This window comes from Apodemus sylvaticus, chromosome 10 (assembly GCF_947179515.1).
Source record: "Apodemus sylvaticus chromosome 10, mApoSyl1.1, whole genome shotgun sequence".
NCBI classification, from domain to species: Eukaryota; Metazoa; Chordata; class Mammalia; order Rodentia; family Muridae; genus Apodemus; species Apodemus sylvaticus.
Window position 1 is genome coordinate 106140187 of NC_067481.1, and position 13769 is coordinate 106153955.

Consider the following 13769-nt stretch of genomic DNA (forward strand, 5'->3'; position numbering starts at 1 on the left):
TCACTGGCTAGCCAGCCTAGCTGATCAGCAAATTCAGGGACAGATTGTCTTAGGAAATACACTGGAATGCAGTTGAGGAAGATTCCCAGTGTCAGCTTATGACCTCTCTGTGTGTGCACACACACTTGGACACATATGTATTCTCACAATGCAGATACACAGCGCATACATAAAGTTGATGAAGGAGCCAGTGGCTCAGGGAGATGGACTTTCCACCTCAACCCATGGCCATATCCATCTGGAACTTTGAGAGAAGGCTCCAGCTCTGGTGACAGCTGCTGTGATTTATTTGAAGTCTTGGTTGGCCAATTTTAGCACAATGCCAAGGTATGGATATGAGTTTATATTGGCAAGGTCATAGGTAAACGTGGAATTGTTGGCTATGATATTTGAAGACCAATCTGTAACATCTGATTTTTTTCTTTTTTGGATATTTTTATGTATTTATATTTTAAATGTTATCCTCTTTCCTGGTTTCCCCTCTGGAAACCCCCATCTTCTCCTCCTCCCCCTGCTTCTATGAGGCTGCTCCCCCACCCACCCACTCCCACCTCCCCACCCTGGCATCCCCTACACTGGGGCATTGAGCCTTCTAAAGACCAAGGGCCTCTCTTCCCATTGATACCTGACAGGGTCATCCTCTGTTACATATGTGGCTGGAGCCATGGGTCGCTCCATGTGTACTCTCTGGTTGGAGGTTTAGTCCCTGGGAGCTCTGTGGGGTCTGGTTGGTTGATATTGTTGTTCTTCCTATGGGTTTCAACCCCCTTCAGCTCCTTTGGTCCTTTCTCCAACTCCTCTATCAGGGACCCCGTGCTCAGTCCTCAGAAGACAACCAACCATATCAGGCTCCTGTCAGCAAGCACTTGTTGGCATCTGCCATAGTGTCTGGGTTTGGTGTCTGTGTGTGGGATGGATCCCCAGGCAGGGCAGTCTCAGATGGCCTTTCCTTCAGGCTCTGCTCCACTCTTTGTCTCTGTATTTCCTACTGTGTTTTGTTCCCCCTTCTAAGGACAGACACACCCACACTTTGGTCTTCTTTATTCTTGAGTTTCATGTGGTCTGTGAATTGTATCTTGGGTATTCCAATCTTCTGGGCTAATATCCACTTATCAGTGAGTGAGTGCATGCGTGTTCTTTTGTGATTGGGTTACCTCACTCAGGACAGTATTTTCTAGTTCCATCCATTTGCCTAAGAATTTCACGAAGTAGTTTTTAATAGCTGAGTAGTATTCAATTGTGTAAATTTACCACATTTTGTGTATCCATTCCTCTGTTAAAGGACATCTGGGTTCTTTCCAGCTTCTGGCTATTATAAATAAGGCTGCTATGAACATAGTGGAACATGTGCCCTTGTTATATGTTGGGTATATGCCCAGGAGTGGTATAGCTGGGTCCTCAGGTAATACTATGTCCAATTTATTGAGGAACCACCAAACTGATTTCAGAGTGGTTTTTTTTACCAGCTTACAATTCCACCAACAATGGAGGAGTGTCTCTCTTTCTCTACATCCTCTCTAGCATCTGCTGTCACCTGAGTTTTTGATCTTAGCCATTCTGACTGGTGTGAGATAGAATCTCAGGGTTGTTTGGATTTGCATTTCCCTAATGACTAAGGATGTTGAACATTTCTTTAGAGGCTTTCGCTGGAGAGATGGCTCAGTGGTTAAGAACCCTGACTGTTCTTCTGAAGGTTCTGAGTTCAAATCCCAGCAATCACATGGTGACTTACAATCATCTGTAATGAGATTTGATGCCCTCTTCTGGTATGACTGAAGACAGTTACAGTACTTACATATAATAATAAATAAATCTTTAAAAAAAAAAAAAATAAGAGGCTTTCCTCAGTTGAAAATTTTTTGTTTAGATCTGTACCCCATTTTTTAATAGGATTATTTGGTTCTCTGGAGTCTAACTTCTTGAGTTCTTTGTATATATTAGATATTAGCCATCTGTCAGATGTAGGATTGGTAAAGATCTTTTCCCAATCTGTTGGTTGCTGTTTTGTTCTATTGACAGTGTCCTTTGCCTTATAGGAGCTTTGCAATTTTATGAGGGCCCATTTGTCTTTTGTTGATCGTAGAGCATACGCCATTGGTGTTCTGTTCAGGAAAATTTCCCCTGTGCCCATGTGTTTGAGGCTCTTCACCGCTTTCTCTTCTATTAGTTTCATTATAACGTCTGATTTTTATTTGAGTTCTTATTTGAATGTTCTTGTACCATGTATAATGAGACTGCTACTTGAATGAAATACTAGCTATTGAATTAAAAATGGTTAATTTGGGGTTACTGTTTCAAAGGTTTCATTCAATTCATGGTTGGTTGACTATAGTCCAGAACCTTCCAGCAGTTGCATTCTGGACCAAACCATCAACACTTAAGACTTTGGGGGTGAATTAAGGCCTGCTTGGGGGCTCTACGCCCTGTCTTACTAGCTGAACGACCTAGGGCCAGTCCCCACCCTGTATGGCCTCTGTCTCCTCCTTTGTGTTGTGCATATGAAGTCTGCCCTCCTCCCTGCTTCTCTCCCAGAAGAGATTGTCGGAAGCCTTGTGCATTGCTGGGCACACAGATTGTAGCCTCATCTGTGGTATTTCCTGGCCATCTCAGCACTGGCAACTGGCCTGAGATACTTTTTTTTCTTTCTTTATTCCCCTCCTTACTGAAGTAGAAGCTCTTGGTGGCACTCAGGGAGGGAAGGTTGCAAGAGGAAGAAACAGCAGGAAAAGGTGGAATGGGCCTGAGATTGACTTCAAGTTATATTTTGAAGCTTAGTATAGTTTATTCTTTCTCTGGTAGACAAGAAAAGGGAGTGGGAAGGAAGACAGAGATATAAAAAACAGGATGTTAAGTTCAAAACAATGATGTAGATTAAGTGTATGCCCACAGAAGAACATTTTTATTCATGTATGCATGATTTTGTGAGCCTTCTCTTTAAATATAACCAAGTATGGGCCTTGGGGGAGTGTTTATAAAAGCTCTTGAAAGTCTGTGGGAAAGATGTTTTCTAAAGCCAGAAATAACACACAGATAGGAGTATACATGTGTGTGTGTATGTGTGTGTGTGTGTGTGTGTGTATGTGTGTGTGGTGTATGTGTGTGTGTATGTATGGACATGTGACTGTGTATCTGTGCACACCTCCCCCCATCCAGAAGTGCTGTCGAAAGAGGGATCTAAGACCAGTTAGGCTCAGGGTTACCCCCTCCTTCACGCCACAGTTTACTCAGTAGCTATGGACTCCTTTGTGTGAACAGGCCAGTGGCTCTGGGCTGAGTGTCTCTGGCCGCTGTTAGGTCCCTGTGTGTTGAGGTGGGTTCTTGTTCTTGTAAGCCTTGTGAAATCATACCTAGGGTTCCGTGGCCGTTCTGGGTGGGAGTGCACATGGATTTGTTGGCTCACCCGGTTTAGGTTGTGGCAGTGACGTGTAGGATCGTCTCACCCCTTCCTGCTGCCCCACCTCCCTCACTGTTGCATGCCTCACACCCCACAGACTCATGATGGCAAACTGTTCTTTGGTCTGAATGCCTGTCAGTGGGGCAGGAAATTACAGCTTTGAACCTGGTGTTTAGTGTTCTTGGATGAGGCCTTGAACTTATTATTAAAGGCAGTTGACTTTTCTGTCCAGCCCATTTGACGCTCAGTTCCTGGAGCTGAGGGTGGGTTTTAGCAGTGGGCCACAGCGAGCCATCTACTCCTGGGTTAATTCACTTCTTCACCTGACCCGGGATCCATTCAGTAGTTCTCCATGTGTGCTGTGGTCCAGTGCTGCTCCAGGCATCCTAGGATGGCTTTTATTGAGTAGCTATAGCCACCAGACAATAGATGTGTGCGTGTGTGAGAGACCTTAGAGCAACAAGGTCCAGCTGAGGGTGGGAGGAGGCAGACCCTTTCCAGGTCAGAGGACAAAGGCAGAGAGCCACCGGGACCTGCAGGAGCCTGGCAGATGAGGAGGCCGTGCATGAGTGCTTTCCGTGGCTCCTGTAGCTGCATGTATGGCTGCCCTGTCTCCTCTAGCTGCATGGCCTCTAGCTGCATGGCTCCTGTAGCTGCATGGCCTCTTTAAGTCAGCCCGCACCTCTTGCTCCTGTCCCCTAAGGTAGCTGTCATAGCTCCTTTATCCATCAGGAGTCCCTGCCCCTGCTCAAGACAATCAATCCAGATGGTCTGCAGTTTGGGTGGTCTGTGGCTTTGCTCTGGTGTGAGGCTGCAGGGCTTTGACATATGTGTGACACTTTACCTTTTCTCTGGACTCCTGGTGACTCCTCTGTTTGGTGGCTTTGAGCCAGTGTTTGCATTTGTCCTGTTTAGATCTTTGTACCTGATGACTAAAGAAGCGTAGCAAGAATCCAGCCATTTAATTTCTTCCTTAAGGATGGCAATGCCAACTTGGCCTTTGAGCAAATGAGCTTTTAGCTCACAGACCTTGCTGACTGACTTCAGAACTAGGTATCCCTTGGCTGGATGCATCTATTTCCACCTACCTTTCTTCTCCAGGCATAGACAACGGCCCATTCCTTTTGTGAAAATTCTAGACGCTTGGCTCCATTGGAGTCAGCCGTCACCAGTGACTTCCTGGTGCAGATGGGCTGGAGGCTTGTGGCAGCAGAGTCTGGAACTGGATTGGAAATAAGCTGGGGCAGGTTTGTGATCTTTAGATCTGCACAGACCTGAGAGAGCAAAGGTGAACCAGTGGAGGACGCCTTGAGAGGAAGCTGGAAGGGCAACTCGGAGCTGGGGTTCAGGTAGGCCTTTCAGGAATATGTGCTGAAACAGACTGGCGAGAGGGCGAGCAAGTTGATACAGTCAGAAGAAGGGAAAGATCCTAGAGCTCTGCCTCTCCCTCCCTAGTGTGGGGTTTAAAGAAGAGGTCATCACAACTGGCCCAGGACTCTTTTTCTCTTGCTGAAGCTCCTATGTAGTCCCTTGTCTGGATGTAGCCAGAGTCAGGGCCACATGCACAGCTACAGAGAGTTCCCTTTATCTCTTATTTAAAGCAGAGGCAGGATTGAGGTGAACAGCGCGGGGATGGAGGCAACAGGTGCTGCCATGTTGTATGCAACTGGGTGTGTGGGCATGGAGGGGCAGGGCCCCACGGAACAGTCGTAGACCACGGCCCTGCCCCATCCTAAGGGGTCAGAGCCTTAGCCAAGATTATTCCACTAAGCAAGCTGAGAGGCAAAGTGTCTCTGTTCTGGGGGTCAGGGCCTGAGGCTTGGGTGTCCAGAGTGGCACCTCCATCACCTGGCTGCCCTGGGCAGGCTTGCTCTCCTTGCCTTCCGTATGAGGAGAACTGAGGAGAGCGGAAGGCGTGCTTGCTGTGTATTTATAACTTTGATTGCTTCATTTCCCATACTTAAGTGCTATTCTGACTGGGATTCAGTTCATAGAGGAAGTGGAGCCTCAAGTCTTGTTTTTTCCAAAATGGTTCCTTGCCTTGGCAGCATTTGTGGACAAAGCCATCCTTTGTGCAGTGATTGGAAATGCTTTTTATCCCAGATCAATTTCTGATGGTTGGCGCTGACATTTTCCTGTGTCTGACTGGATTTGCTGCTCACTCTTCTGTAGCCAAGCAACTCAACTGCTTTTGCGAGATGGCCATGGCCTTTGGAGAGGCACTGCCGAGCCCGCAGAGCCTGGTGGTCAGGGCCCTGCTTTGGGCTTTGTGTTTTTCTGGAGATTTTTGCCTCAATAAAGAGGCAGGAATCACATTGTTAGGGACTTACAGATAAGGAGCTATGCCATGCTGGAGAGAAAAGTACACAGGAGGGCAGCAGGAGTAAGAATGGTGGCTGGGGGAAGTCACATGGAAGCCGCACTCCCTCACTGCTGTCGGGAAGGCACAAGGGCAGCAGAGCAGTAAGGGTGAGCTTCGCATTCGTGTTCACGTCTGTCAGAGCGGTGGGCCGTTGCCACTATTCCGTCATGGAAGCCTGTGGAAGGCAGGAGGGGTGTTGGCAGCCCTTTGCTCTGGCATGGATTTTAAAAAAGGTTGCCACCACCAGCGTGTCACGTTGTCTGCCCTTGTGAGTCTTGTCCAACACTTTGATGTTTGTGTAAATGCAGGTTCCCTCCTGGAGGCTGGAAACAGTGTGTGGAGCAGGCATGGCCATGCCAGGACGAGGGGACTGTGCCTTCTCACAGCCAGCTTCGGCCAGGCTCCCCCGTGGCTACTGGAGGTGGCCGCCTCTGGTTGAGTGTGTGGTTCTGGGATGCAGTTCTTTAAAACTCACTCATGGAATATAACATCCAGCTGCAAACTGGGATGTCAGTATCCAGACTGTTCCTTTCTGGCTCCAGGAAGCCAGAATTCAGATGCTTCATTGGTCTCTTCTAGGTGGTACATCAGTGGTGGCCTGGTGTGCCCACATTGCCCATTGGATGGTGTTTGACCCTTGGAGGATCTCTTACCTGGTCTGCTGCTCTACAGCGGAGAGCATTTTCAAGTTTCCTTTTAACTTCCAAGATTGAGGAGCACAGGAGCTTAGTAGAGCCCACAACTCCTGCAGAGGGGCCCAGTATAAATGACCGGCACTGTGTTTCCACCTCTGTCCCCTTGGATTGAGGAAGGGACAGGGACAGTAAGAGCCATCAGTAGTCCCTGTTAAATGCCACTGTGTTCTGGGCACCTCTTCGCACATTACCTCACTTAATCCTTACAGGGTTTCTGTGAGACAGTGACTGGGTTTGGCTGGTTCTTGTTGTTGAGAGAGGGTCTTATACAGCCCAGGCTGGTCTCTAATTCCTTATGTAGCCAAGGATGGCCTTGGACTCTTGATCCTGCTGTTTCTACCTCCCAAACACTGGGGTTACTGGCACATGCCACCATATCTTATAAAACAGAGACTATTAAGAAGATCCCATTTTATCTTTAAGGTTCTCAGAGAAGGCCACTAAACCCTAGTGACCTTAGAAGGTCAAGCGGGTAGCTGGGGTTTGAGGGGAATACTTGACAGCAGAGACTAAATCCTTTTTTTTTTTTTTTTTTTTTGGGTTTTGGATGTTTTTTTTTTTCTCTGTATAGCCCTGACTGTCCTGTAGACGAGGCTGGCCTTGAACTCAGAAATCCGCCTGCCTCTGCCTCCCAGAGTGCTGGGATTACAGGTGTGCGTCACCACTGCCCAGCTCAGAGACTAAATCTTATACGTGCTGAAGCTGAGTGGTTGCCCTGTGCTTGAAACCCACCATCCTGGGGGCAATGAAGCACAGTTCTAGCCTGTAGTTTGCAAATGCAGAAACCTGCCAGGGTTGCCTGTGTTCAAGCTGACTGGGGCTTGAACTTAGGGCTGCTGGGCCCAGAGCCTGTTGTTAGCAACTTGCTGTGGATTTTCTTCTGTTTCTGGAATGGAAGCTATTAGAATCTGTATCTGAACTTCCTCTTGCCCTTCACATCTGCCCACCAGGATGATTTCAACCATCATAGGTGGTAGAGATTTGAGGTACTGGGTATTCTGAAGGAACTGCCAGAATCTGTTTCCTGCTCTGTGATTGCCCACAACAGGACGCTGAGACCAGAAACAAGGCTGGCTGGGTAGGAGCTTCATAGCTTCATAGAAAGCGCTGTTATTTATTTCTGTGTGTATGCATTATTTATTCACTTATAGTTAGCATATAATGTAATGAGTGTCATTGTGCCATTTGCATAATTATATATCATTATCTCCTCCACGTCCCCAGCTCCCTTTGCTGCTCTCCTTCCTCTGTTGAAGCAGCCCCTCTGCTGTACGCATTCATCACCTTCTCACCCTACTCATACACACACACACACACACACACACACACACACACAAATCTAGATTCCGCATATGACAGAAAACGTGACATTCTTCCCTTGTAGCTTTGCTGATGGTTTGAGAAGTATGGGTGTTAGATCAGAGTGGCCTCCCTGACCACTCTTCCTTCTGAATCAAACCAAACACTCCGGTTAAACATGCATTGAGAAGGGATCCCAGGAACTGACATGTGCAGATGGTATGTATTCTATTTTCAACATGCATGAGACAAGGTCTCTTAGTTTGGGTTTTATTGCTGTGAAGAGCACCATGACTGCAGTAAGTCTTCTAAAGGAAAACATTTAATGTGGCTGGCTTACAGTTTCAGAGCTCTAGTCCATTATCATCATGGTGGGAAGCATGGCAGTGTGCAGACAGACATGGTGCTGGAGGAGTTGAGAGTTCTACATCTTGATCTGAATGAAGGCAGCCAGGAGGAGACTCTGGGCATAGGTTGAGCTTATATATGAGACCTCAGAGCCTACCTATAGGGTGACATAGTTCCTCTAATAAGGCCACATTTCTCAGTAGTGCTACTCCCTGTAAGCCAAGCATTTAAACACATGAGTCTATGGGGGGCTGTTCCTATTCAGACCACCACACAAGGTTCCTCACGGTCTCACGCTGTAGCTGCTGCGGGGCAAGGACAGTCAGAGAGACCTCTCAAAAGAGGCACGTCCTTACCTGGGCCTAGGTAGATAAGTTCAGTTTTTATAGATGTAAGTGGGAGACCCTGACCAGGAAATCTGGATAACATCTGTGTGTAATAACTTCCATCTTCAAGGAAAGTCTGACGACAGGTTGTGTGTCAGTACTGCAGTCAGGATCATCTGGAGACCTAGGAGGCCTCTGAACCAGACACATGCTGTCGCTGAGGCGGAGCTGGGAAGGAGGGTGGAGCAGGACTGTGCTCACATCGATGAGCGTTCCCTCTGGGAGAGGCAGAGCAGCGTGGAGGGACCGAGGGCTTGTCAGTGGGACAACAGCTGACCTAACTACTCCAGGTCACTTGTGTTGTGCACACTGGTGCTGCAGGTGCCCCGCCATCTCTGGCACTCCAGTCCTTCCTCAGGTACCACACAAGCAGTTCATGAGTGTCAGCCAGCTTTGTTGCTGCAGAGAAGAGAGGAGTAGACAGGGCTGCAGGCAAACACGTGGGGTCCTGCGTTAGGAGAGTTGGTGCCTTGCAGCCCCAGACGGTGGCTGGGGACACCCTTCTCTTTGCTCATGTGCGGTTCAGGCTTAGCCAAGACTTGAGTGGGAAAGAAAGCGAGAGGAAAATGTGACTCCACAGCAGTCCTGGAGTGGAGGAGTAGCCAAGCCTGTGTCCACAGTGCCCACAGCACTGACCTGGCTGGCCTGAAGACTGAGCCCAGAATGCTTTATCCTGCCTGCTCTCCATAGAACAGTGCATCTGTTTCTTCATGTTTCTTCATGACCACAATGGCTGTACTGACTGGTTTTGTGTGTCAACTTGACACAGGCTGGAGTTATCACAGAGAAAAGCGCTTCAGTTGAGTAAATGCCTCCATGAGATCTAGCTGTGGGGCATTTTCTCAATTAGTGATTAAGAGGAGAGGGTCCTGCCCATTGTGGGTGGTGCCATCCCTGGGCTGGTAGTCTTGGGTTCTATAAGAAAGCAGGCTGAAGCCAGGCGGTGGTGGCGCATGCCTGTAATCTCAGCACTCTGGGAGGCAGAGGCAGGCGGATTTCTGAGTTCGAGGCTAGCCTGGTCTACAGAGTGAGTTCCAGGACAGCCAGAGCTATACAGAGAAACCCTGTCTCGAAAAAACCAAATCCAAAAAACAAAAAACAAAACAAAACAAAACAAAACAAAAGCAGCCTGAGCAAGCCAGGGGAAGCAAGCCAGTGAGTAACTTCCCTCGATGACCTGTGCAGCAGCTCCTGCTTCCTAACCTGCTTGAGTTCTGGTCCTGACTTCTTTTGGTGGTGAACAGTGTAAGCTGAAGAAACCCTTTCTTTCATCGTGACCATTCTTGGTCACGATGTTTATGCAGGAATAGAAACCCTGACTAAGACAATGGCACTAGGATAATTTACTTGTTTTTTGTTTTTCCTCTACAGATTTATTAATTAGAATAACATTCTAAGGGCTAGCAGCAGTTTGAATTCCTCCTGCTGCAGCCTGTGAGAGGCACTGCCTACCTGACACCCCAATCTCACACTCACCTGGTGCATCCGGCTTCTGGGATGTGAGGAGGGCACTGCTCCCTGCTGTGTGATCCTTCACACAGAGGCCACACAGAGGCAGCATTCTGGAGCTAGTCTGGGGCCAGCGTCAGATCAAAAATGAAACCTCACTGACTTGTCTTCACATGGCCTTGTGATAGTCATTGTTCCTTCCATTAGGAGCCTACCTTGGAGGGCCTCTTCCTCAGATCAGGTGGGACCTGATCTCTTTGTTTGGGAAGCTACATGATTCTAGTATGCCCTTGATAGATGAATGAGGGGATGAAGATATGAGCCCTGGGCCATTGTGTTTCCAGGCAGAGTGTGACTGGTGTTCAGTGGCTTAGCCCTGCCGGTTTTCTGCCCTAGGCCTTATCCTAAGTTTTCTCTCTGTTTCTCAGGGATGCTTGACTAGGCCACAGATTAACGTCCTTCCTCTTGTTCCTCAGCCTCTCCCTCTTTCTGTTATCTCTAATTCTTATTAATAACTTTTATGGAAAGGCATTTTCTAGCTTGTTTTTGTATTGTGGAACATTTTTAAATCGAGGACATTTGGTAGCATCATTAGTGCCTCTGGTCCTGAACCACGAAGCTGGCCACTGAGCCTTTGCGCCCCCAGTGGTGGCCTCATGGAATTGGTAATGGGCACGGTCCCCCCAGTGGTGGCCTCATGGAATTGGTAATGGGCACGGTCTCTATTCTTGGACATGGCCTCAGACGAGTATTAGATGTGTGATTTGGCCCCTATGCTTCCTAGCAGCCACCACATGGGGAAATCAAGGAAACATGGAACAATGCTGACAGCTCCAGCTCTGGAGATGCAGCTAGCATCTGGCCATGCCTTCAGCACGAGCATAGCACTGACGGAGAGGCATGGCGGGTAGGACATGCGGACGCGTACTGCCATTCCCTATCCCCGAATGCTTTCTGTGTGGAAAGGGTCAGCAGTGCGGCTTTCTCGAGTATTTGTCAGCTGTATGCTAACCCCAGAAGGCAACGTGGAGAGCCAGATGTTTACTAACGATGGACTGTCTTTATGCAAGAATGTAGTTCAGTACTGCCTGATCTGCTGTCTCGGCTGATGAACAGCTGTACGAGGCAATGACTCGCTGTTCACGACAGATGTTGTCCGGGAACAGAGACTTGGGAAAGCACACAGAAATTGCAAGCTGAGTGTGTTCCCAAGGATTTCACCCTTCCTCCCAACATGATATTAGTTCTCATCTCACATTGCCTTTTTGTTTGTGTGGTAGATGAAGGTGACAGTTGAGCCCACTGGGTCTCTGAGGCTGTAAAGGAATTCCCACTAGGGAACAGGGAATTTACCTAGACATGCTATATGTAATGGCATGGACTGCAGACAAGCTTCGGGGGGGGGGGCAGCCTGGCAGGGGTCATTTGCACATAAATGTTGTCTTTGCTTTCTTCCTTCAGATGAACTGCGCCAAGCCATCGTGGCCATGATGAACAGAAAGGATGAACTGGAGGAAGAGAACGGGTACAGTGATATTATGGCTGTGACTTTATTGGACACTCTGTCCCCAGTGGTGGAAAGAATGGATGCAGTCAGTGATCCCTTGCTGCCATAGCTGTGACCGGCGACTTCTTAACTTACTATTGCTTTAAATTCTTGTGTGCGTGTGCGTGTGCGTGTGTAGGCCAGAAGAGGGGACAGAATGCCATGAAGCAAGCTTTACAGGTAGTGCTGAGTTGCCTGACATGGATGCTGGGATCTTAGCAGATTTCTTACTTTTCTTGAAAGGAGCGTTTCAGTAGCCTTGCTGTGGCTTGCATATAAGCTAGGGGTATAGCTATGGTGCTGCTTTCCAACAAGAAGGATGTGGAAGAGGAGCCTCCAGTGACAGCGCTCACTGATGTGATACACACACACACACACACACACACACACGCACGCACGCACGCACGCACGCACGCACGCACGCACACACGCACGCCCTTAAGTGGTTTTTCATATATTCTCAGATATATGCAGCCATTACCATGGTTGGTCTTAGAATAGCTTTATCATCTCAAGAACATATGCCACACCACTTCTGTCTATCTCCCTGCCCATAAAACATCCTTGAAGTAACCTTTAGCTGAGGGTTTATAGTCTGTGCTCCAGTCCTATTCAAATTACGGATATTTGGGGCAACATGACATTTGGATTTTTTTAATTTGGCCAAAACCCAGTGGTCCACTCCAAGAGGTAAATTGTTTTCTTAATTTTCCTCTTCCTTCCCTATTGAAATCCAAATTAGATACTACCAGATGCCACCATGGGAATGTCTGAAGTTGATCATTCTCCCCTCTAGAGTCTATGCGGAGGCGGGGTGGCCAGTGGCAGGCTTGCACGAGGTTATTCACAAGGTGGTTATTCACGAGGAGGTCTTTAAGAGCACGTCTGTGGCCTTTGCTGGCTGCTTATTTCCCCTGATCTCACCTATCCCGGGACCAGCACCAGCGTCGTCCCACAGGGCTGCCCAGCTTAGGCTCTTGGCTTTGGTTTGCTGTCTGCTAACACTTGCAGCTCAGTTAAGGTGTAAGTGCATTGAGTTTGTGCAGAGCTGCGGGCAGCGATGAGCCCTGATCGGGTCAGAACTATTATACAGGTGGGCTGGATGCGCAGCCTCTGACCTGTGCGGGTCTTTTGCAGGTCACTGCGGAATCTCCTTGACGGTGAGATGGAGCACTCGGCGGCTCTCCGGCAGGAGGTGGATGCCCTGAGGAGGAAGGTGACAGAGCAGCAGGAACGTCATGCCACAAAAGTCCAGGCGCTGGCCAGGTAGATGGGGCCGGGCGGGGAGGCCAGCGTGTGAGCCTGTTCCACACACCTACTTTCCCATTTGTCTGTGAGAAAGGTCTTGCTGTGTATGGTCTCCAAGTAAAGGGATTACAGGCATGTGCCCCTCCGCTCACTCGTCCTTCTAACAAGACAGAAAGGGAGTACCAAACGAAGCTACATCTGTGCCTTTTCACCTGATGCACTGTCTGAATGAGGGACACATACTCGTGTGTATAGGAGTCGGGAGTCAACTGATGGGCGTTCTCCTTTTCCTGCCACTCAGTTTGCTCCCTGCTGTCTTAACCACAGCCCATCCTGGGGCTCTCTGTGTGCACGAGCCAATGTGTGCAATATGAATATCCCTCTCCCCTTCTGTACAGAACTCACTCCATCCCAGGCAGGGTCTGCATGGGCGTGTCCCAGCTCCCTCTCCTCTTCTGTACAGAACTCACTCCATCCCAGGCAGGGTCTGCATGGGCGTGCCCAGGCTCCCTCTCCTCTTCTGTACAGAACTCTCACTCCATCCCAGGCAGGGTCTGCATGGGCGTGCCCAGGCTCCCTCTCCTCTTCTGTACAGAACTCTCACTCCATCCCAGGCAGGGTCTGCATGGGTGTGCCCAGGCTCCCTCTCCCCTTCTGTACAGAACTCTCACTCCATCCCAGGCAGGGTCTGCATGGGCGTACCCAGGCTCCCTCTCCCCTTCTGTACAGAACTCTCACTCCATCCCAGGCAGGGTCTGCATGGGCGTACCCAGGCTCCCTCTCCTCTTCTGTACAGAACTCTCACTCCATCCCAGGCAGGGTCTGCATGGGCGTGCCCAGGCTCCCTCTCCCCTTCTGTACAGAACTCACTCCATCCCAGGCAGGGTCTGCATGGGTGTGCCCAGGCTCCCTCTCCCCTTCTGTACAGAACTCTCACTCCATCCCAGGCAGGGTCTGCATGGGTGTGCCCAGGCTCCCTCTCCCCTTCTGTACAGAACTCTCACTCCATCCCAGGCAGGGTCTGCATGGGCGTGCCCAGGCT

The 13769-nt window shown here is 49.1% G+C and overlaps 1 protein-coding gene across 4 annotated transcripts in view; it reads left to right on the forward strand.

Annotated features, from left to right (window-relative positions):
• Snx29 (sorting nexin 29) overlaps positions 1–13769 on the forward strand; it is a 397982-nt gene that overhangs the window by 104639 nt on the left and 279574 nt on the right. For all 4 annotated transcript variants that reach the window (XM_052197693.1, XM_052197692.1, XM_052197691.1 and 1 more), the window contains 2 exons: positions 11395–11458; positions 12617–12745. In XM_052197693.1, the coding sequence (XP_052053653.1) occupies positions 11395–11458; positions 12617–12745 (193 nt within the window). The remainder of the gene's footprint in view (positions 1–11394; positions 11459–12616; positions 12746–13769) is intronic.